Consider the following 25216-nt stretch of genomic DNA (forward strand, 5'->3'; position numbering starts at 1 on the left):
CATGTCAGAGTTTGTGTATTTGTGGAGGATCAGGGTGGCTTTGGTGTCAACATACCAGGAAAAACAAGAGATTCTCTTGTTTTGGATCTCATTCTGCTTAAACCTACCGTCCTTACTATCCTGCATGTGTTTATGGAAGTCTTTGATTTTTAATGACTGACTTTACTGTCCTGAGCACAGGTTGAGACGCTGTAAAGATGTGCGAGTATCAGGAAAATATGCTTGCTTAAAGTCGCCGCTTGCACTTTAATCTGAAAGCACTGAGATCTCATTTGCATACGTTGCAAATTGCCAGCTGTAGTGTAACCCGTGCCATGTGTTGTTTGTGTTTCTATAGCGGCGGTGTGCATATGCGTGTGTGATTTTTACTGTGGTAGAGTGAATGCGACCCTGAGTGCCTGTGTGTACATGAACGCAAACATGCGTCGAAGTGTGAAAATCACCTCCACCTCGTTCTGCTCTCACACCCATCATCACCTCCCACAGCGGGAGATTTGTGCCTCTTCTGTCCTCCTCTTCCACTTCTCAGGGCTTCCTCCCCATGGACTCTCTTGGTTTTTGATGTTTTTCACCATATAACTGTGAGTTATGGCACTTGTGTGGCACTAAACAGTCGATTTTACAGCTTTGCGTTTTAACATGGGTCTAATTGAGTTCAGAATTTGAGATTTCTTTTTATTGGGTGAGGAGGCAGACCACCCTGCCCTGATCTCTCTTAAACATTCTTTAAAAATTATTACAACTGTTTTGCATATACAATTTATTTTTGCATTTATAGCTTCATAAGAGAGTAGAAATGGTGCTACATACAGCATTAACACATAGATAGACGACCCTTAAGAAGTTAAAGGTTCTCCTATGGCAACATCTCCTAAGAACATTCAGGTTCTATATTTCATAGTTCTAATTCTGTTGCGTCATAACTTCAAAAAGGTTCTCCTTTGACATCCAGATTGAAAATGTATCACTTTGGAATCAAACTTTAAAATCACTTTTGAAACCTTCATTAGGAGCCAATGGTGCAGGTTCTTGTTAGCGTGGGAAAATTCTTTATCTTGGAGGGAACTCCAAAGACACCTATTAGTTCTGGGCAAGATACAGCGGGAAAAAAGAATAGTCTCTCTGAAAACAAGCAAATTTAGTCAGTATTTCAAGTCTATTAAGTTCAGTGCCAAGCTGTGGAGCTTGATTATTCTTTCATTATCAGTGATTTCTCCACTCCTTAATCAAAATGTTCAATAATTGTATCTTGCAGTTTTGTTTCTGTAACAGGATTTCATATGGTCCTATCTATCATCGTCTTTGTCTGTTTTATGCGTTATTTTTATTTTTTTTTCAGGATATCAAGATACAGATGTTGCCCCTTAATATTGGGAGGGTTTACTGTGTTTTGGTTGTAGTTTTGTGTGTGTGTTAGAGAGATTTGTAAGTAATTGTACGTCCCGATATTTTCATCTCGAACATCAAAAAAACCAATAAAGTTTTCCTGTGTGATTCAGACCACCTAAACAGCTCCATGATGCAAACCATACCAGTCTGCCGTAGCCCAGCTCAGACCCCTTGCTTTATCTGTGGCTGTAAAAGTGATTGCATGAAAATATATTAGCTGTTTATGATCTTATTAACTTGCAAACCAGTGCATTTAATTGTTCAACATGCTGATATGCTTTTTTAAATATGCACCATTTAAGCAATGTTGATCAGTTTGCTTCCAGATTAGACCAACAGAGCTTATTCTGGCAGAGTAGACTAAACAGTTCCACAAAATTTGTGAGTAATACTTTTGGAAAGGATATCACCATTACTTAATATCCAAATTCCATTTCCCCCCATTGTATTTTTAGTTTTTGTCCTTTTTTGAGGGTTGAAACATTTGGAAATCATTTTAGCGTAGTGTTAAAATGAATCATTTCTGTTAGTGCTTGTGAGTTGTCTCCTTGTCATTCCGAAAGAGGAACATCTCCACAATGACCACTTAGAGCGGGAAAGGTTTAGGGGAATGTGACTGTCTTACCTTGGAGGTGAGTTTTCCATCACTGTCCAGGAAAAAAAGAACTTTTTTTTTCCTTTTTGGATCTTAGCTGTGCCTGTCTAGCATTGTGGACATGGATTTCAAATTAAACGCGATTAGGAAAATCGCAAAAACAGAAGAGTCGCGTTAATAATTCATGCGAGTTTGTTTCAGGCTGGATTGAGGTTTTGACGTTTCTTAGGCAAGCATTACTGTTATTATTGCTCATCCGTTCAGTTGGAGGTTTGAATAAACCCAAAACCCTGAGTATTAAACTTCTGTGCGTGACTTGTCCCAGTTTGCTTGTGCTGCAGATATGAACGATACCTCAAAACATGAAGCTTGTTGAAGATAGATTTGCTTTGATGCTTTCCTGGCAAATGATAAAACAGGTGGGGAACCAATATGATTACTTTTTGCAACTACCCAGGAATTACATCAAACCACATACATACATATCCAAACAGTTTTTTGTTGTTTATTTTCCCTCTTTTGTCTCTTATGCTCACTAAGGCTGCATTTTTTTTATTTGTTGTTTTTATATGTTATTTTCAAAGAATAATATTAAAAACAGTTATTATTACAGTTTAAAATCATGTTTTTATATTTTAAAATGTGATGGCAAAGCTGGATTTTCAACAGCTTTAACATGATCCTTCAGAAATCTTACAATATGCTGATTTGGAAGTCAAGAAACATGAAAAGCAATGTTGATAAAAGGTGATTAATGCACAATATTTTTTCAGAAACCATGATGTTTTTTAAAATCTTTGATTTAATAGAATGTTTAAAAAAATGATTATCTGAAAAGACAGTTATCTGAGCTAGAACTTTTGTAACATCTTTTCTGTAAAGCAGAAGTCTAAAAGTAATTTAATTTTAATCATCTAAAAAATAGTCTGAATACATAACCTAAAACGAGTAACCAACATTACGTTACAGTTTTCATGTAATCTGTAATCAGTAACAGTTTGTATTACCCCGCTTTGCTTTTCTGTAATTTTTTTATTAAAGGAATGTGTTCTTTTTGAACGAAAATATGAATTAATTGAAAAATAAATAAATGAATCTTAACCCCAAACTTTTGAATGGTAGTATAGCGACATCCATGTGTAACAGCCTAGCATCAATGCTTAATCATACGTTTGAAGAAAATGTTTCATTAAGTATTAAATGTTTTTCTTTCACTTCTCCTCTCTTTCAGAAAGAAGTGCTGTGAAGGTTTTAAGTTTGTGCTGGGACAGTGTATTCCAGAAGGTAAGACCTCTCTCTCTCTCTTTCTCTCTCTCTCTCTCTCTCTCTCTCTCTCTCTCTCTCTCTCTCTCTCTCTCTCTCTCTCTCTCTCTCTCTCTCTCTCTCTCTCTCTCTCTCTCTCTCTCTCTTTCTCTCTCTCTCTCTCTCTCTCTCTCTCTCTCTCTCTCTCTCTCTCTCTCTCTCTCTCTCTCTCTCTCTCTCTCTCTCTCTCTCACTTCCTCCCTCCTTCCCTACCCAGATTAGGCTCCTCTGGGTTGAATTTGCTCTGATATTTCTGGACGTGTTTTCCCTCGTCTCCCATTAGCATTCTAAACAAAATCATTCCTTTTGGAAACCACTCAGCTAGTGCTTTTAATGTTGTTTTAACATTTCCAGCACACCTTTAAGAGCTTGGCAGAGTTTCCCCACCAGGAACGATAGCTTGATTACCTCGTGTGTATTTTTACAGCGGGAACAGGTCTGTATATTAGCTTATGAATACAGCAATATACCTCTCGAGCTTTGGTTGAGGGGTTCAAACCACTAACGAGTTTTTACTCGTAACTGTCAAATAAAAACACGCAATTATATTGTCTGCGTTCTGCGGTTCGCCATGCCACATTGAGAGGGTGTACAGAGGTCCCCCTTAGAGACGGTCTACAGCTTGTTTTTAAAGGTTTTTTCAGTTTCTGCGCTGTTTGTGTTTTCTGGTGTCCTTACCTGCACTCTCTCCGCTGATGAGAAACACATAAAGCACCGGCTGAGAATGGACACATATTTTCCTGACTCACATGGCGCACCATGCTGTGTCTGAGATGGTTTGGCTCTTCTAGGAGAAACTGTGGAATAAGGAAAAGATGTAGAATTCTTGGGCTGGAACTAGCAGCACTGGCTTCCCAGACTGCAGAGATTTGTTTTTACTATTATAATAAAATTTAAGGGAAAAGACATTTGAAGTGGCATATTTGCATATTATTTCGGGAAACGACGGTGGGTTTTGATTTAAAGCTAGGTTTGTTTGTTATATAGGCTTGTACTTTCCTTTCTTGTCATGTTTATTTCTGTTTGCTTTTGGGTGTGTTTGTATATGTAGACTATGATGTGTGCGCCGGCGCTCCATGTGAACAGCAGTGTACCGATCACTTCGGCCGCGTGGTATGCACCTGTTACGCCGGGTATCGTTATGACCGGGAACGACACAGAAACCGTGAGAAACCATACTGCCTGGGTAAGATTTGCTCTTATTTATGTGAAGTTAGCGAGTGCAGTGTGCATAATTAAGTATATTGAAAACACATGCAATATATTAAGGTGTTTGTCAGGGTTTGGCGTTTACTAAAACATTGCAAAGAAATTCAGTTTCCACACAACTAATATGCAGCAAAGGTGTGAATGCATTAATTTACCATTTTGGTTTCCAGAATACCAGTATGCAAAGAATGTTTTTGTGAGTGTGTGTGTGTGTGTGTGTGTGTGTGTGTGTGTGTGTGTGTGTGTGTGTGTGTGTGTGTGTGTGTGTGTTTTGTTTTGTACATGTAACCAATTTAAAAAAATTTCAATTGTCAATGTTTTTCCTTCTGTAAAATATAGATAGATAGATAGATAGATAGATAGATAGATAGATAGATAGATAGATAGATAGATAGATGTAAATGAAATTTAAATCTATCTAAGTTTCATATACAAACTAGCTTTCCTGAAACTTTCCTTGTTTTTCAAAAGAACATTTTAAAACGTAAAATTTCATATGTGTTTTGAAAGTATCAGGGATATTTAACAGTGTGGACATGTTAGCGCCCTCTATGGGTGGTTTTCAGTTCACAGGGTTGAGCTTTCAATGCCTTTTTATCGACAGCGTGAGTGTTTCTTAAAGTGTCTGACCTCCCAAGTGTCAACTTGATTTCAAAGGAGTCACATTTTGTTTATCGGGCTGATCTGACGGAATCGCTCCTGCCGCCCCAGGAGCGAACATTGCGTCTTTTTGCCAACTTTTCATCCCTCACACTTTCACTCTCTGTTCTTGCGTCAGACATTGATGAATGTGCCAACAATAACGAGACGGTGTGCTCACAGATCTGTGTGAACACCCCCGGCAGCTACCGGTGTGAGTGCGAGAAAGGCTTCTACCTGGAGGATGATGGGAAAACATGCACCAAGGGCGAGCGAGGTGAGCGTATATTCTCTGAATCTTTGTTTGTCTTTCTCAGCAAACAGTCTTTGTTCTTTTACTTTAGCTTGCTCGCTTTCTTTTCGGTCTTTCTTCTGTAGTCGGGAGTTTCTCCGACTTTTGTGGATGTATAAACCTGTTCGTGGCTTGAAACTGTTCACAGACATTTTTTTCAGAGTTTAATTGCTAAAATAATAGCTGTGATAAGATCCAGAGTCGTTGTTAGCGTGTAAAAGGTAATGAATCAACTAAAATGTAATTTTAATTGTAAAAAATGTTATACTCAGTTTCAGTGGTCATAGTCGGTAGTTTTGTTTTGAATAGCCGTGTTTTTTAGCATGTAGTTCATAAGGCTATACGGGATTGTAGTTCATTTCCACAGATTTCTATGATATTTTTTTCAGTTTGAGAGGCGCTTTCCCATTAGAAGCAATGCTTTTGCAACAAACAGCAGAAATGGAGCACAAAAAAGGTGAATCACGGGCATTTTGAGGTTTTACAAAGCACAGAGAAGCAGATATATATATATATATATATATATATATATATATATATATATATATATATATATTTTTTTTTTTTTTTTTTTTTTTTTTTTTTTTCCTGTCTGGACCATACTATCCACAGATCTCTCAATCACACAGGTGTGGAAAGGATTGAGCGGGTCTAAATGCTGTGACAGGTCATATATATATATATATATATATATATATATATATATATATATATATATATATATATATATATTCATATATTGCATATCATTTTAAGATCACTTTAATTAAATTAGATATTAGAGATTAGATATTATTAAAGTATTATTCTAAATCATTACATTCAGTTATTACATATATATAAAGAGTTAATATATAAACAGTTATTTTACTATTTCAAATGCTCATTTTAAAAGAAAATGTACTTATGTATGTATGTATGTATAGAATTATTTGATTTATAACTATTTATATATACATGTATAATACAAATATAATATAAAGTTCAAGCTTGTTTAACATAATCAGATAGATAAACCCACAGACATTAAAATGCATATATATATTATTATATATAAATAACATTTTCAGGGCCATTAATATCATGTCAGATATGGATTTGTTCATAGTCTCCTCGCTATACACAAAAAAAATTAAATCCGTTCTGCAGCCTCTTCTGGTTTGACACATTTATAAGACATTACTTCCTGTCTCCCTGCAGGAAGTCCACTGACCCATCGCGGTTAATGACTTGGGACACCAGCTAGCGGTTAGCATTAGCATCAATCACTCCTTCCTCTCCACTCCTCCGTCCATCTATCTTTTAGGCTTTCTTGTGGAGCGTATCAGTCATTCACAGTTTCCTGACTGCTGTTTCCTCTCTTTTGGGTCAATTTGAGCGCAAAACAAGATGACCTTCAGGGCATTCGGGGTTGCAACAATCCAGATGTACGAAAAAGGAATTCTGGGAATTTTAGACCACTGAGATTACAGTGTGTGGATCAAATGAGGTTATCGTCTGCGAGTCAGACTGAGCTGTAGGAGTGATGGTGATATTACTCAGCAGACTTCTGGCAGGAATGACAGTTAGTCATTAGTTAGTGCATTCTGATCAGGAGCTGATATGTTTTTTTGATGATACATGACCTTGAGCGAGACTTCAGATCCCTGTTATAAGTTTATGACACCTTTTTATGAAAACATTAGCACTTTTTCAAAACTGCATGATGTTTATGGAATCAATAATAATGGAATAAACAATGCACTTTAAAAAAAAGTTAATGTTGTAAAAACATATTAAATGTTTTGCTTAAAAGCATATATTTCATTGTTTAAATTATCCTCTGTCATTCTTTAAAGTACACTTATTTTTGATGTTGACAAACATACTAAAGCTCTTGTACTTTAACCTGTTTGATAATACATTTAAAGTTAATATAGTTTAAATGCAATAAAAAATAAATTACAGCTGTGTAACTACAAATATAAGTTGAAAGATATGACAGTCAGTAGAAATTGCATTAATTACATTTTGGTTTACAAGAAACACCTGTCATGAATTTGACAGTGCGAAGGAATGCTGTTGAAATTGTTAAAAAAGCACCCATACCTAATAGTATTTAATATAACTTTATAACTATAGTGCATTTTAACTAGTTCTGTCAAATGAATCATAATTGCATCTAAAATAAAAGTTTTTCTTTACATAATATATGTATGTGTACTGTGTATATTTATTATGTATATATAAAAAACACTTGCATACAGTAAATATTTGTAAAATAAAACAAAAACATTTATTTTGGTTGTGATTAATTGTTTGAAGGCACTAATTTTAACTTAACTGTAAATATGCAACAGAGTGTCTGAAAACATTATATTTGATTTAAGTATATTATTTGGTTTTTTTTAAGTATACTAAAATGTTTTTTTTCACAATGGTATGTACTGAAAATTCAAATGCATAACACTAAGCATAAAAATGCATGCACATATTGCGTACAGCCGTCCATTTTTAATAAGTTTGGATTTCTCTCCTTGAGAACTTTTTGTTGCATTATGCGTATTGATGATCAACAGTTCTCTCAGCCTTTCCACTTTTCCGCTTAGCAGCCGATTCGTTTCAGCTTTGTCCAACTGCCTTCCTTAACTTCCATTTTCGTGTCGTCTCTTTGCAGCTCCGCTGTTTGAGAAGTCGGACAACGTCATGAAGGAGAGAACGTGCTCGGCCACATGTGAAGACTTCCATCAGATGAAGATGACCGTTCTCCAACTCAAACAGAAGGTGCCCTATTCCAGTTTCACCCGCAGGTCTTATTCGCTGAAACAAGCAGCGGGTTTCCTTTTATATGCATGTTCTCATCGCCCCAACGAGAACCTACCTGCCAGTGTTTCACGAGCAAGTCAGACTCAGGTTATACAAGTCTTTAGGGATGTGTTGGTGACTTTATGGGCGAAATAAAAAGCGATAAAGCACGGGCCGAACAGCTGAGCGATCTGGTAGTGTGACTTATGTCTGTCCTTGCTGCAGGCTAGTAAATCACGTTGAAGGCAGTGATGCGGTTTAGACGGGCTGAGGGCGCAGAGTCAGTGTTCTGCAGTCAAAGCGAGACTGTCAACAAATCCACTCAGCACCCTCATGGTCACGGCGTGATATATAGCTCTTGTGCGTGTGGTCCTGCAGACTATGAGGGAAAAGATTGAGAGGAAAAAATGCGGTGAACTAGTGAGAGTGAGGCAAGGCTTATGGGTCTGTGAGAAGGTGACACAAAAACATCGATATGATAGTTACGAATCGTTTCTTCGTAACTTGCCCCGTTGTTTTGTTTGGAAGAGGGGATATTAGCTCGCTCGAGTTTTATTTATTCATTTATTTTTAGATTTATGAATGTTTTTGTTATTTCAGTTGAAAAATGTAATGAAGTGCTTTCTTTTCTTTACCTTTTGCCTCAAGTTCTTTTACAAAAACTAGCGATCTTTCAACGCAAATGCTGTAATTACGATCATTTAGATTAGATTTGATTATCGAAATACAGTAACCGTGTAATTATATGTGAACCTGGACCACACAACCAGTCATAAGCATCGGTTGTTTTTGAAATTGAGATTATCTGATATATCTAAAAGCTAAATAAACAAACTTTCCATTGATGTAAGATTTGTTAGAATTGGACAATATCTGGCTAAGATGCAACTATATTATAAAAAAAGTATATTGCAAATATCACCTTTAAAACCGTACAAATGAAGTGCTGCTTATGACTGGTTTTGTGGTCCAGGGTCACATGTTTGCTTAATAAGATGTCTTTTTACAGAATGCAGTCCCAGAATGCAATGTGAAAAGCTCATTAAAATTTTAAATAAGATTAAAAAAAAAAAAATTTAATTATTGGTTGTATTCAGCAAGGAGGCTTTAAATGGATCAAACGTGACTATAAAGACATATAATAATATTACATTTAAAATAAATGATGTTGTCTTTTAAAATAAAATCAAATTTATGTGATATTTCAAAATGAGTGCTTTTTTGTGGTCAGTATGCAATTCAATACTTGACAATATCATTCTGAAATGGTAAGAAACTTCAGAACAAACTATTGTAGTGTACAGAGTATAGCATTCTTACCAAACCAGTCATTATGTGGTTTAATGACTCTTAGGATTGCATCTTAGACTCCAGTGTTTACTAGGTTTTGGAGCAGAACTGTAGTGTTTTAGTTCAACTGCAGATCTTTTATTCAAAATGGACTGTTCTTCACAGCACATAATTCTGTTAATCTCTCACGGCATCATAAGCGGTTGACATTGGCACTCGGAGCAACATGGGATTGAAATATGTGCAGTCCAAGGAACCCGACACAAATCAAAACCAGAAACAATGACAAATGAGATTTAAATTGCTTGCAAAGGGTTGGACACAGACACTTACACAGATTTATGCACTAGGCCTAGGGCTTTATCTACTGTGTGTGGCAAGACCTCAAAGGTCTGTGTGTGTGTGTGCGCGTGTGTGTGTGTGCTGATGTCCAGAGCTCAGAGGTTAGCAGGTAATGGATACTTCCAGTGAGTCCTTTGAAGTGAAATACTTCTCAACGAAGGCTTGTAAAAGACAGGCACTGATCTCAGTCCATGCACCAAGTTGAATAATTCAGAGATTTCCTGTTTTTGTTAACAGCATGTACGCAGATGTTACAGTTTATGGATCAGATTACATGCTCACATTACTTCAGTTCAAATTCTAATTCTTTTATCTACCTTTTAATATTACATATTTAGCCATTCCCTCCTCTCAGATAAATAGTGGCATCCTTGTACAAGGAATAGATTTACCAAATTTACTTTGGCTTGTGATTTTTATTCATCACATATTTGTTTATTTTATGTGACTCATTTTTTTATTTATTTTATTTTTCATGTTTTATTTAGTCTGTTTTTGGATTATTTTATCGGTATTTAATTTTTTATTTGATTTAATTTTTTTTTTGTCATTGAAGATTCAATGCAATCAAATAACGTTTTGGTTTTGGATCAGCATAAGAAGGGGAAAATGTATTTTCATTCATGGGTTGCTGTTACTGTAAATGTGACAGCAAAAAAAAAAAGTAGTGCATGTCATGTCTTGTTTAGTCCTATAATGAGTGAAACACTGAGTCCCTAAATGATCTGTGTTTTGTTTAACTCTCCTTTCGTCAGATCGCCCTGTTGCCGAGCAACACAGAGGTCAATAAACAGATGACCAATGAAAAGATGATGATGACACACTCGTTCTTACCTGCACCTCCAGGGCCACCTGGGCCTGCAGGTACGCTTTGTCAATACGCTGCTTATTACTTTGTTTCTCCCAATGCCACTCTTCTGTAAACCTGTCTCTTTCAGGAAGCCCAGGGCCTAAAGGTTCGCTTGGTCCCCCAGGACAAATAGGGCCACCAGGCATGCCCGGTCCTAGAGGCGACATGGGGCCCATGGGGCCCTCACCGGACCTGTCCCATATCAAACAGGGACGGCGTGGCCCAGTGGTACGTATCAGACTTCATAAGTAACCTAAACACTTATCAGCTGTAATCAGTGTCTAAAGAGATTTATTCAGTTCATTTTCCCTCATCTATAATAATTAGCTTAAGCATACAATCTGATTGCACGACTCCATTAATTCTTGATGTTTTGCGAGGGACACAGTGCAGTCGTGTTGTTTTTTTTTCAGTGCCGTTTCTCTCTGCTGCACCATTAAGCTCTATGAAGATAACTCGCTTTGGCTCGGCATCTATTTTGTGACATCTGGGTGGCTTGTGGTTCACATTCTTTCATTTCAGTTTTGATAGGTGTCCACATTTATAATGATTTACTAAAGGATGTATTAAAGCAGGTTCAGGGCTGTAATGCAGGGGTTGCTCCATTCTATGCCTGGAAATCTATTTTCCTGCTGAGGTTTATTTCTAGTGCTCATATAACACACAGACCTGTCATTGTTAAATGACCCTTGAGACCTTGAGTAAAGGCCTGTTCACACCTGAAGGACTGCAATGACATGAAAGTAAACAGTATTTGCAAAATGTTTTTCTTTTCTTGTAATAGTTACCTCACGGGGGGGGATAATGCAATTTTTGAAAGGATAATGCAATTTTGTATGTGTGTGTGTTTTTCTTTTTTGTTTTTTGTTTTTTATAAAAAGTGATATAGATATCCTGCTGAAAAAAGCTTTTTATTCATGAGTATGTGGTCTAGGTGGTGCATATAAGCTTAAATATAAAAACAATTATAATAATAAACATGTTTATTTGTTTTTCACACATTTATTTAGTAAAATATATAAAACTGTAATATAATCAGTGTTCTTTTAGTAGTGTATATATATATATATATATATATATATATATATATATATATATATATATATATATATATATATATATATATATATATATAATTATTATTTATATATATATTAGTTATTATTTTTTTTCCAGTTATAATTTTACTTTAAGTCTTGTGCATTTGACATTTATGTTAGTTAGGTTATATATATTTTTTTTATTTCAGTCATTTTATTTACATTAACATATTTTTTGTGTATACATTTATTTTTATGTATACAACATATAAGTTGTTTTTTGAATTTTCATTTAATATTTTTATTTCTATTTCAGATTTAATTCAATTAAATAAAACTGTTTTATTCGCACTCATTTACAAAAACAACAGTGAATAATATCATGTCAGAGCATATTATATCGTGTCATATTTATAAAAGAAAAATAATTCTCTATTCTTTGGATAGCAAAATGAACAGTTCAGCGTTCAAACTAGTAATAATAAACTTAGCAATAATGGCAGATTATTATATTTCAGAAGCAGATGTAAGAGATGCATAGTGCGTTCGAAACAGCGCCGCATGCTCTTAGTGCTTGAAATCTAGACTTGCTGGGATCAGGCATTTAGACATAACCTCCGCAGGAAGTCAAGCCTCCAGATTGTGCCCCCCTGCTGTAAAGATCACAAACTTCACATTACACTTACATTCTCAAGATGCTCAGTAACTTCCTAATTGTTAGTTTGCACTTGATCTTCATTGTTGCACAGCGTTTGCAGATTTATTGAGCCAAGCTTCATTTTAGACACAGCATGAAGGTGTTGCAGCTCACTGACCTGCGGTTGCTTTCGACTGTGACACGCTTTACACTTCCTGTTACGGACTGTTAACCCTCATTACTCTTTCACACATTCTTCCCCAGACCGACGGACATAATGAATTATCATCTCACACACACACACACTTTTTCACACTCAAATTACAAGCGCTGTGAATCACCGCAGACTTTCTAACGTTAACCTTTCAGCCGAATCATCACTTTGCGGCATGTGTATATCTAGCCTCTGGAGACAATGTCTTAAGTTCACGACCCTGGATATTTGTAGATCTACTGAGCAATTCGGTATGTTGTTGACACTGGAAATGTCCCCGAATGTTTTCTTTAAACACTTCAGATGCATCTGTACTTGAAATATTTTTACTCTAAGGTCACGAACGGCAAGTAAATCTGTGCTGTCCGGTCTCATTTGGGACGTAATCAGTTTTGAGCTCTCGTAGCCATGGAATTCTTTGTTTTTGGATGCCGTTCCACTTCGTGTTTGCTTTTACGGGAGGCTCTTAATAGTTTCAGCAGCCTTGTAAGAGTGAAACTGGATCAGCAGGTGCAGGATCGGTTTCATTTGTGCTCATATCGTTTGAAGAGTCTTCGCACTTCCAGCGTATGTGGTTGTTGGCTTTTGGACCAATGAGATTGCAACAAAATATCCTGCTTCTCACGGTCTGCTTGGGACAAATCGAGATTTATGTAAAGAGATTGTGTCAATTTATCACACTGTAACACTGCAAGGCTTAATGGACTGATCCAGTATTTTGACACACACACGTTTTTATGTCCTGATCGTTTACGTTGACTTAAGACATTGCTGACTGTGTTTACATTTAATGTTCTGCCGAGACACTTTTTTTGACGTGAAGTACCATTAAAAAATTCTATGTTAATCATTGTGCCATATCGAAGTGGCCCATTTTTTCTTTTCACATGTATGTAGCAATGTCTGAAAAACCTGTGTAATTATGCATTTATTATTAAATAATTAATTCATTCATTAATTAGTAAATATTAATGTTTAACTGCAACTGCATTTTAAGTTTATATAAAGTATGGAAGTCAATTTAAGTTCAGTTAATTAAACCAACATGCTGTACTTTGAATTAAAAAAGGGATTTGAAAATATTTGATTTGATATTTATAACATGACTATTTTCATCTATTTAAATAATTAAATATATAAAATTTGTATTGGAATTTAATTCCATTTTGGTATTTGGTACTAATATTTCTATATTATTTTGAAAACATTTAAAGAAATATATGTAGTTTTTTCATTTTTTTATTATTATTTATTTATTTATTTAAATAATAAGAGATTGAAAAGTTAAAGTGCCAGTGAAGTTTATAAAATACCACTTAATTATTACAATTGTTTATTAAATATTAATATAATACAATATAATATATATTGCAGTGTAACACTGTAAAATACGGAACACTTATTCACTATTAACTACGACCTTTCCCTTAATAAATTCCTAATTTGCTTTTATTAATAGTTAGCAAGGTTGCAAGGTGTTAAATTTAGGTATTAAGTAGGACATAATAAAATTAGGCACTTAATATGTACTAATAAATGGCTTATATTCTAGTAATATGCGTGCTAATAAGCAACTAGTTAAGAGTCCCTAAAATAAACCATTACAAAATAAACTAAGCCATTAACTATGGCTTTTGACTCAAACTTATTAATTGTTAATAAGGTAGTTAAGTTTAGATATTCATGCAGAATATGTGCTTCATAAGCATTAATAACCAGCCAATATGTTCATAATATGAATGCTAATAAGCAACTAGTGTGAGTTGGTTCCTATACTTAAGTGTTTTCATGTGCTAATGAGTAATTTTACATATATTACAATTCAGTTTATCTTATTTAACATTTTAATGAATACATTCGATGCTAACATTTGATGTTATAGATCTAATTTTTTTTTACTTTAACTGAATATTCATTTAGTCAGTAGGGATGTGACTATAATAGCAAGCGTCTAGCTGCAGTAAAGCAGTGGATTTTCAGCTCTCCAGATTGTGCTATCGACTCATGCCTAGCTGGGTCACCTCCGCCTCGGCCGGCGCTTGAACACGTGTCCCCCAAACCCCCTGACCTTCAGCTGGCTGACCTCTGACTCTCTGAAGGGGGGCGTCTGTTGCAGGTGGGGTGGAAACTAGGACGGCTAACATATTCCTGTTTTTGTTCTTTTCTTCTAACAGGATCTGTCCTCCTTTATCGCGTTTGATCCCCTGTTCTTTTTGATTGCTGCTTGATATATCTCCTACCAGAAAGCTGGTCGCGTGCCAAACTTTTCATATAGCTTGTGCGTATAGAAACAATAAATTTTATAATATACCAGAGCACAGCGTTCATCCTACTTCTGGATGTTGACAAATGATAATGGCAATAACAGGGAAAAGGCTGACTGCGTTACTACACATGGGTTGCTTTCTTTGGCCCGTGCGTTTCTCGAGGCTGACTGTTAACCCGTCCGATACAGTCAACCTTTTTGCTTTTAGTGCGCTGGATCCCATCGCTGAAGCACGAGTCGTCAATGAAGAAAAATACTGCTAAAGTATTGCAGTAATTTATGAATTCTAGAAACACGAGCCCTTGGATGCTCTGGAGTCATAGCTCATAACATGAATTTAGTTCAAGAGTGCTCCGTTTTTAATTTGATAAATGAGAAGTTATGCAGTGTTCTGTGGGATCTTGTATTGTTCTGCATGTGCGTAAATACAAATCTGAAACCCTGTCTGTCTCAAGCGCTCCGGCCATGAACGCATGCGCTCCGCGTCTTTACTAAAGGACCGCTGATGTTGCCGCTGGCCCAGAACCGGCTCTCTCTAATCACCCGCATGAAGAATTCAATGCAGTATTTTTAGATTGATGATTCATGTTTTCCATTCTGGTACAAATATGGCTCAGATCTGCCCTAGAGATCTAGACAGGCATGATTTGATGTGTGAAAATATTTGAGAGCTGAATGAATAGGACCATCAAATCTATAATTCAATGAATATAAATATGTCTTTCTTGGAGAGCCGAGGGTTCTCAGTTTGGCCCTTAGCTGTCGTATGGTTTTGGTCTGATAAAAACTATCTTATGAAGCCTCGGAGATAAACGTCATTCATTTAATTGTTTATTCATTTAAAAATAAATGTTAAAAATACTGTGTTTACAACATAACATTTTACAGCATTACATACTTTTCATATTTCTAAACTGAACTTTTAATTTGTACTTTTATTTTGTATTTATTTATTTATAGCAATTTGTAAAGCTGCAGGTCTCAGTCATTTTTTTACTTATTTTTAAAGAAAATCACAGCACTGTATTTATCAACTGAATTAAACAGATGAATATTTATTTATGTTAGTTCATTCTTTAAAAATGACAATTATGTATGTTCTGTTTGAGTTAATATTTGTACAGAAATAAAAAGAATGTCTTAACAATTAAATTATTATATTTCTGAAATCTGAAACAGTTGTATATTCGAGATACTTTTAAATAATTATTTATTTATTTAAAGAAAACAACATTTCTTAAAGATTTAAAGCACTTTTTAACAACAAAACGTTTTATAATCTGCATTATTATATTTAATTTCTATATTTATATACATAGAATATTTGTTTATTATATAAATGTATTTGTCACATATTGAAGGCAAAACATTGTTAGAAATTGTTCTAAACAATATAATATTTTCCAAAGCATACATATTTCCCTTTATAGTTGATGTAGTTTCTGGAGGAATAAGTCCAGCATGTTTAGTAGGTGTGTATGGTTGTGTTTAATCAGGATGTTTTGTGTTCTCAGGGTCCACCCGGGGCTCCAGGGAGAGATGGCATGAAGGTACAGTATGTTTTCTGTCTATCTTTATCTCTGTCCGTTACTTTTCAAAGCTGAGGCCAAAGGCTGTTTTCCTTGTGTGGAATGCAAATATTTGGAAAAACAGGATAAAGATGTTTCAAATCAATGATGACCGATCACTAATAAAATAAAGTCTTGGATGGCGTTGAGTCGATGACCAAAGGCCAAAACTGTTCAAATATGACATCATAGATGGCAGGAGGAATTGCAGATATTTTAGAATGTCAAAACACCATTATTACATTTTTCAAATGGCAAATATGATTAGTCCAAATATTGAGGACAATTACGCAGAGGGCTTTCAAAATACACCACAGATAGTGGTGGTAAATTAAAGCTTTGATATCATAGATTTATATTAGCAAATCATTGCATATTTTTATAGAACTGTCAAAGTTTATGAACTCCAGATATTTTAAAAATATCAAGCATAGTATAGTACTTTCGTTCATGCTTAAGTCTAACCATTACATGTGATCTGCCAGCCCTTGGTCTAATAACACTTCTAAAACAGTACCCAAAAATGCAATGTTATTGCTAAATATTAAATCAAAAGTTGTTCAAGTTATAGAAGGTAGGTCTTTTAAAGCCGAAGTGCATTAACTAATGTTAAAAAAACATAACTTTTTATTTTAAGAACACGAGTTGTCTAAATGTTGAAAGTAATGTTAAGATTAATTATTGATGTAGAAGTATTGTTCATTTGTAGTTCATGATAACTACTAATGTTAATTAATGAACCTTATTGTTAAGGGTTAAACAAAGGGTTAAAATTAGATACATTTGTATACATAAAGTAAGGTAAATCCAGAAAGTCACACATTTGATTTTATTATTTTGATTATTATTATTAATTTATTTATTTATTAAGGTATTTATTAAGGTGTGTATGTGTGTGTGTGTGTGTGTGTGTGTGTGTGTGTGTATATATATGTGTATATATATATATATATATGTATATGTATATGTATGTATATATATATATATATATATATATATATATATATATATATATATATATATATATATATATATATATATATATATGTAATGTTGCTTTTGTTACATTTTAGAATTGTTTATGGTTTTGTAAAATCAATATTATGTATGAATCACGACATGAGTGTATTGTTACAGGATGTTATTATACAGGTAGCTAACAATAAATATATCAACAGCTTAACTAACTTTATCCAGATTAATTGTCCGTTGATTGTCTGTAATTGATCTACAAGAGAAAACTGGCTTGAAGTAAACTCTTCACAGCCTTCAAATCAACACTGATAATTCAGAACATGCCTGTGTCGCTTTCCAAAAGGCACTTTCAGACATTTCAGAACAACACCCCCGAGCTAGCTTAGCCAGAAGCATTTGTTTGAGCATAAATGGCCCACGTAAGCACACTTTTCCAAGCTTTTGTTTGTTTTCTGACATATGCTTGCAGAGGTTCAAGGTTGATCCGTGTGTAGAGCGTGCACTTCTGTTACATGTTTGTATAGAGTTTTTCGGGCTTTGAATTCACAAATCAAAACCATCTGGGTCGCTTACTACCTCTCCGTGAACCCTGACCCCACATAATCCCCACAGAGGGGTCAATATCTGTGTGGTACCTACTGCCATACCTCAGCCCAAATGAGCTAGAGACCAGCTCCAAATGGTGCAGAAACACTGCTAAGATAACCTTGAGATATATATATATATATATAGATACACACACTCAAATGCTGAATAAACGTGTTTCTGTTTTTTGTTTTATATTGCATTGTGTGGTATTTCAGATGCTGAATGACTGAGCAAAGATTTTGACGTGGCCGGCGATGTCTTGTTTTCTCACGTGTGATCATGTTACTGAGAGATAGCGGGCAATAACTGTCCCGTTGGACTTCTCATGGCTTCTTTACTGTAATCCTGCTAACCCAAATATTTGTTTGGTTTCTCCAGGGAGAGAGAGGGGTTCCAGGCCCTTCCGGACCTCCAGTAAGAACTTCTTATCATGGCACTTTCTCTCATGGTTCTTATGTCTGAAATATGTTTGTCTGTGTTAGTCTCTCTCGCTCTTACCTTTGATCACTCTTCACCTGTCTGTCTGTCTGTCTCCTTCTCAAAGCACTGAAACAGACATCTTACTCTGATCATTCACAAAAGCGGGTCTAGACGATTTTTTTTCTTGAATAAAATTGTGTGTCTTGCAAACTTAGCCGTGCCTTTTTATACTTAACTGGATTAGGATTGTGTACAGCAAGAAAAATAGATTATTAAATAAAAATGGATTTTTACTTAATATAAATGATATCTAAATTTAAATTGAAATCAAATCAAATCAAATAAAAATCTATATAGCTATATCATCATTTTATTTGTATATTTAAAAAAAAAACTATTCTATTAATAATAGCAATTAATAATACTAGTAAATCATAATTCCTTAACACATGTATGTGATTTCTGTATTACAAATTTTATTGTGTATTTAAATAACTTTTTTCTACCCATTATTTAAAAATTATTATTATATACATAAATACATACATACATAAATATTTTTGCCTATTTTCAGTAATTTTGCATGCATTTATTTCAACTAAATTCATTAAATTAATAATAATTAAACAAAAATATTTATACTAATTTAAACGGCTGCACAATCAAATCGGATAAACATTTTAAGTCGCACTGTTCACATGATAAATTCTACATTATTATTATTCGTGTATTTAGCTTAATTAACCATAACTGACAGAAGTGCAGACAAATGCAAGTCGCTATGGCGCAACGGCAGTCGAAAGCAGTTTACACAGTATTTAAAGAAAACCGAAGTCTGAAAAGTTACTATAAATCAAGTATCCAAGCTCAGCGGGAAGGGAGGAACGGCTCATACAGAAAGACAGACAGTATGTTAAAAATATGACTCATCCGTATTTTACGTGATTGCTTAATGCCCATTTCTGTTAATGCTGTGGGTGTGGAATAACTCTTACTCCAGCGACCTGGAATTTCATCTGATGATGAGTGTGTTTGTGTTTTCAGGGCCCGCCAGGATCCTTTGACTTCCTGTTGCTCTTGATGGCTGATATTCGTAACGAAATCGCAGAGCTGCAGAACAAAGTGTTCAGCAGACCGCTTCACTCTGTAGAGGATTTCCCATCCGCCCCAGACAACTGGAGGGACACCCAGGAAAGCCTGGACTTTGGCTCTGGAGAAGACTACAAGCCCCAGATCCTGCCTAAGAGCACCAGGAAAAGGAAATTGCCCCGGACCTTAAATAATCCGGACTGGCCAGTTTAAGATTGCCCTCAAACAGCGCCAGGACTGAAAGAAAGGACTGATCGCGGAGAGAATGAGTGGTGTAAATATCACAGAGTGACTGCTATTTAACTGTATACTCGCTGGAAAAAAAAGGCTGAATGTATTTCATCGTATGAAATTTCTATTTTTATAACATAAAGGATGTACATTTTGTATGTTGGCCGTTTTGAACATGTCGTTTGTCACGGGGTCACGTGGTTATCTTGTTTCTGGGGCCGGATTCACAAAACATTAAGAATGCAATTCGTCTTAACTGTTTGGGGGAAAAAAAAGGTTCTGAAAGTTAAGAAAAGAGTCTTCAGTCCCTGAAAGTAAGACTAATGCTTTTATATAAAGTATAGAATGTGCCGTGTATTATCAGTTTTTTTATTATTATTTAAAAGAAATTAATAGGTTTGTTCAACAAGAGCGCATTAAATCGATCAAAACTGACGGTAAAAACATTTGCGATGTTCTATTCATTAAAGAATCCTGAATAATAAGAAATATTTCTCGAGCAGCAAATTTTGAAGGATCATGTGACACTGAGGACTGGAGTAATGATGGTATAATACAGTAAAGTCTGTATAATACATGTAAATAACAACAGTCTTTTTACTTTAGATTTGTATACTTGCATGTCCGCCATTGGTCCTTGATGATTAGAATTACAGTAACGCTTATTGTATAAATTTGTTTACCTTCTTTGAGCATGTAATGAAAACAAACTATTTCGGTTTAGAGGTTTCTGTGCGTTTACTCTTTTAGCCACGGTTCATATCCAAGCCAACAAATCAACGTGAAAGCAGGTATTCTCCAAAACATTCGATTCCATTCACACCCGTTTTCAACAGCTCAGTTTTTCTCTGTCACACTCGGCTATAAAACACCTTGCCATCCTTCTCACCCCTCTCCTCGTTGTATTTTCCCCTCACAGTTCATGAAGCGGATCACAGCTATGGAACATCATTGCCATTTGACCTGCCTGTACGCTCTTTTATCTCCTAGGAAAACAAGATCACGGATAGCTGCTTCTGCATCTTCTGTAGGCCGTCTTCCACGGGTGTCGACGTGACTAAGGAACTCGAGAGCAGGCCGTCTGTTAACACTATGAGAGCCTTGTAAAACTGGAACACAAGGTAAAGTAAAAGTGGGCCGAACACCGATCCCTGTGGAATACCGCTGAGCACATAGTGTTTTCACCTTGACCTTGCCAGTGTGCCAAACAAATAACATGCAATATCTTTAATTGGACTTAGTAGCTGAGACGTGGTACAAAATTAACCTATATTAGAATATGCACCACCATCTATTTTGGGTCAATAATTTCAATAGATGTTTTTAAAAAATAAATGTGTAAATTCTCCTTATATCTGCTTTAATTTCACCAAAATGCAGTAATATTTTAAAATATGATTTCCATTTAAAATGACCCTATTATGTTTGTAAGCTTTTAAGCTCCAAAAGCGGCACCTAGTGGCGAAGAATTGCATTTTGCAGTTTGATTCAAACCAACCGTTTCGTTTTGACTTCAGCGTGAATCGGTTCGATTCAGTGATTCATGTTCGACTCGTTCTTTCTCGTTCGCTTTATACACTGTGCACTTTCAGATGCAAAGGCAAAAAGATGTTTCTATTCACTGCACGAAAAGTAATTTTCAAAAATGTATTATAATGACTAATAAAAAGTTTATTAATATTTTAAAATATAATTTATTCTGGTAATGACATCTTTACTCCAGTTCCCAGTGTCACATGATCTTGCTGATTTGCTGAAACATTTCTTATTATAACAAATACAAGGTCAAGTGAAGTGCATCACACCGTGGCTTAGCAGGCTACTTCAAATATAACCTAAATATATAATATAAAATCTATGAGCATTTGTCGTAGCTGAGGTTGCAGTACTAAACTGGTTAATTCTTCCATTTTGGGAGCTTGTAAATCAGATCCAAACATGCTTGGCTGACCTCTTACCCATATTCCCACCGTCGGGCACCCGTCTGATTCTGACACTGTTTTCCCCTCCACATTTCATGGTTAAATTGTACCGATCCCTGTGAGAGGCGCTCAGTAATGGCCCATGAAAAGAAGCTGTCTGAAGTAACCAGCCAGCCACTGCGGTCAGTTCACCCTGTAGGCCAGTTATACAGACTTCATCAAAACATCGTTTTCCGATGAGACTAGAACGACTTGAGCTGTGAGTACTATGCAAAGGAAAGACAATATTTTGATTTGGCCAAGTGAAACCATTAATATGAATGTTTGGGAAATGGCCGGTGAGTTTACATTACTTGTTATTAAAGAATGACGTGTAAGGAGAATTAGATGTCTATTTTTGTGGTACTTGATCTCCTTTGCAAATCGTGAATGAAAAAATAGACCCACATTGCACAGTTTAATTGCAAAAAAAAAAAACTATTAAAGTCAATGTTTCCCATGCCATTTTATATTACAGTATATTTATAATTGTATAACTCGTGATGTTTATGTAGCTGTAACATGATGGCCTTGATTTTTTTTTTTTGTAAATAAAAGGATAGCCACCAAATTAATCAAACTTAGTATAATCTACATATAAAGAATAAAAAAAATGCTAAAAATAACCACATAAAGAGTGATCATCACTGTCATATATATGAAACAGATGTGTGCGTTCCCAGGTAATATTGAAGTTGTTTTTTTAATATAAGTTGCTATAAGAAAAAATCTAACATTTCAGTCTGGGTTTTATTTTGCTTCGTTTTAATCAAATGAATAAAAATTAAACAAATATGTGCATTCCCAGGCTGGAAGTATTTTATATTTCATTTAAGTTTAGTATTTATTTAATTTTTATAAATATATATTCAGTATGAATTTTATTTGCTCTCATTTTATTGCTTTAAGAATAACAAATATTCTTTAATTATAGCCTGGGTTTTACTCTACCCTGCGTCACTTCGCTTTACTGTATATATACTACCTGTATTTTGTTCCATTATTATTATTTTTTTATTACTGCACACTCTTTGTTGTGTGGCTATGTAACCACTAGATGGTCTCAGTGGCGTAACATAATGCTGTATAATGTCCCATAAAACGCTGTGAGGTGAGTGTTGTCCACAAGATGGCAGCAACCGTCCTGCGGTGGAACGAGTGAATGACAAACGTTTAAATGTAAACTGGTGAAAAGTGGTCACACTAATGTGTTGTGACACTGAGTAAATTTATCGCTTCATTCTAATACTGCACAGGTCACCGAGTACCGTTGTTCTTTGTGTTTTGATTTCCCGTCTCCTAATGAGATAAATATTCAGGTGGAGCGTGAAGTAAAGACAAAATGCCTTTTGTAAGCGCTTCACTCGCTCAATTAAATCTAATAAATGTAAAATAGACAATAGAGACAGCTTGAATTAGCGTTTATAGCCTCTCATGCCACCTTACCAAACGGCCAGGTCGAACAATTTACTTTCCTTGATTTGCTTTTAGGCCTAGTTCTAAAAAATAAGCCAGACACATGGTGCACATGCTTAATAACTATAAAAAAAGACTTTTATTTTGACATTTCAGAGCCCCTGGTTATTTGATGGAGATGTAGCTGACATGAACAACTCCCCCTTTCCGTCTCAACCCATTCACAAGGTTTATTTGGCACGGCGTAGCTCATTCAGGACTGCCTTGGCTTGTTTTCCGAGTGGCACAATCCCCAAAAATAAATCCATGTTCAGATCTGGTCCCAATTATCTCCTCTCAAAAGCCTGACACCCTTTCCGTGTCTCTCTTTTGAGAAGTTTTGCGCCCCAGTTCCCCAGGCTGTAATTAAAGTCCATCCCTGTTTAGATCTGTTTCCAATGCAATAATTATTCCACCAATGCTGCTGGGATAATGACTTGATCTGGTTCGATGTGCTGAAAAACCTGAACTAATCTGAAGTGCTTTGCTGGTCTTGGCTGGTTTAAGCTGTTCTTCAGGTTTGAACAAACCGGTGTTTAGCTGGCTTGGCTGAACTGAACTAACATGCATGTGTTTGATCACGTCGTATGAACAGTTATATGTTTATACGCGTACGTGTTCCTTATTGTATGTAATCTTTCAGTAGCATGATATATCAGAGAGGCCGTGGCTGGCTGTCACATGTTTCTCCAGTAAGTATTTCAAGAGTCCAGTCTGCATAAAAACAAATAAAACAAGCACACTCCTATATCTATGTTCAGTTATTTCACTTTATTTGCATAGAAAATCATCTGTACATTGCCATTAGAGTAAAATGACTGATAAGGAACCTGATAAAAAGGCTAATTTTAGATGAAGGCATTAGATGGCATTTAATGGCTTTTGCATCTGCCCTTTTTTTTTCTTTGTTTTTGTTAAAAGTGAATTTGTATCCTATATTTAACTGTAATATATTTCCATAATTATTTCTCATGGACAATACAAACACTTTATTGACCTTTTTAATCACATATTGTGTGATAACATGCCCGGGTAATGTATTTAAAAAAAAACAAAAAAAAACATTTTTTATAAATGATAAGGTCATTAAGTAAAATGTAACTTTTAAGTCATAATTCTGACTTTTTGTCTCGTAATTATGACTTAAGTAAATCATAATTTCAACTTTTTACCTCATAATTAATAATGTTAATTATTGTTAATTTAGTAAATCAGAATTTTGCCTTTTTGTCTCGTTATTTTGACTTTGCAAGTCATCATTTCAGCATTTTAAGTCATAGCTTTGACTTTGTATTATCATTTTTTACTTCTTAATTCCTAATTTTAGTTAAATCATAATTGGGGCTTTTAATGTCATAATTTTTATCTCGTACTTGTGACTTTTAATGTCATAATTTGAATTCAAGTCATGTCTCCTTTCTATCTCATAATTATAACTAAAGTATAAGGAATGATTACATTAGGGTGAGAAAATTATTTTTCTTTTTTGGGTGAACTGTGCCTTTAAGAGACGGAATCGCTGCGCTAATAAAGCTATTAATGTAAGTTATTCTCTTACCCAATAAGCGATGTCATCAAGTTAATTGTGGGCCAGTGACATTTAACGCACTAACATTATAACCCAAAAAGGAAAGAAAGCGGCACGAAACAAACAAGAAGCTCTTAAGATTAAAAGTAGAGAGGCTGGGCGGGGAGGAGGTAAACAGGACATTATTCAGTCCAAAATATTCCCCCGAAATCCCATCTGGAAGTAATTAATGGACAGTGCACAAGAGCCAGCCTTAAAAGATTTCAAATATTTGCTGAAGTGTCCCCTTGTTCCTAATTATATCTCACTGGCTGCCTCCCTCATTATTTAGAACTGCCCACTATGAAGGAAAAACCACAAGCGAAAGTGAATGCGGCCCTTCCCCGGGGGGCCCCCTGCCCGGGCCCCGTTCAAACAGCATCAAGCTAATGCTTAATGGCAGATCCTAAATGAGTCGCTGTGCCGGAATAAAAGTCATTAATGAGGTAATTTTATTAACGGCGCTCGCTCGCCGCCGAAAACCGGGAGAGGGAAAACGTCCAGCGACGGCGA

The 25216-nt window shown here is 35.4% G+C and overlaps 1 protein-coding gene across 1 annotated transcript in view; it reads left to right on the forward strand.

Moving 5' to 3' along the window:
• Positions 1 to 22937, forward strand: part of ccbe1 (collagen and calcium binding EGF domains 1) — a 46194-nt gene extending 23257 nt beyond the window's left edge. Inside the window, exons 3-11 of the mRNA XM_043222066.1 lie at positions 3216 to 3268; positions 4338 to 4472; positions 5274 to 5411; positions 8083 to 8189; positions 10598 to 10706; positions 10781 to 10920; positions 16364 to 16399; positions 18359 to 18394; positions 19445 to 22937. Coding sequence (XP_043078001.1) covers positions 3216 to 3268; positions 4338 to 4472; positions 5274 to 5411; positions 8083 to 8189; positions 10598 to 10706; positions 10781 to 10920; positions 16364 to 16399; positions 18359 to 18394; positions 19445 to 19702 — 1012 coding nt within the window. The 3' untranslated portion in view covers positions 19703 to 22937. The remainder of the gene's footprint in view (positions 1 to 3215; positions 3269 to 4337; positions 4473 to 5273; positions 5412 to 8082; positions 8190 to 10597; positions 10707 to 10780; positions 10921 to 16363; positions 16400 to 18358; positions 18395 to 19444) is intronic.
• The last annotated feature ends 2279 nt before the right edge of the window (positions 22938 to 25216 follow it).

The sequence above is a fragment of the Puntigrus tetrazona genome, chromosome 21 (assembly GCF_018831695.1).
Source record: "Puntigrus tetrazona isolate hp1 chromosome 21, ASM1883169v1, whole genome shotgun sequence".
Classification (NCBI taxonomy): Eukaryota; Metazoa; Chordata; class Actinopteri; order Cypriniformes; family Cyprinidae; genus Puntigrus; species Puntigrus tetrazona.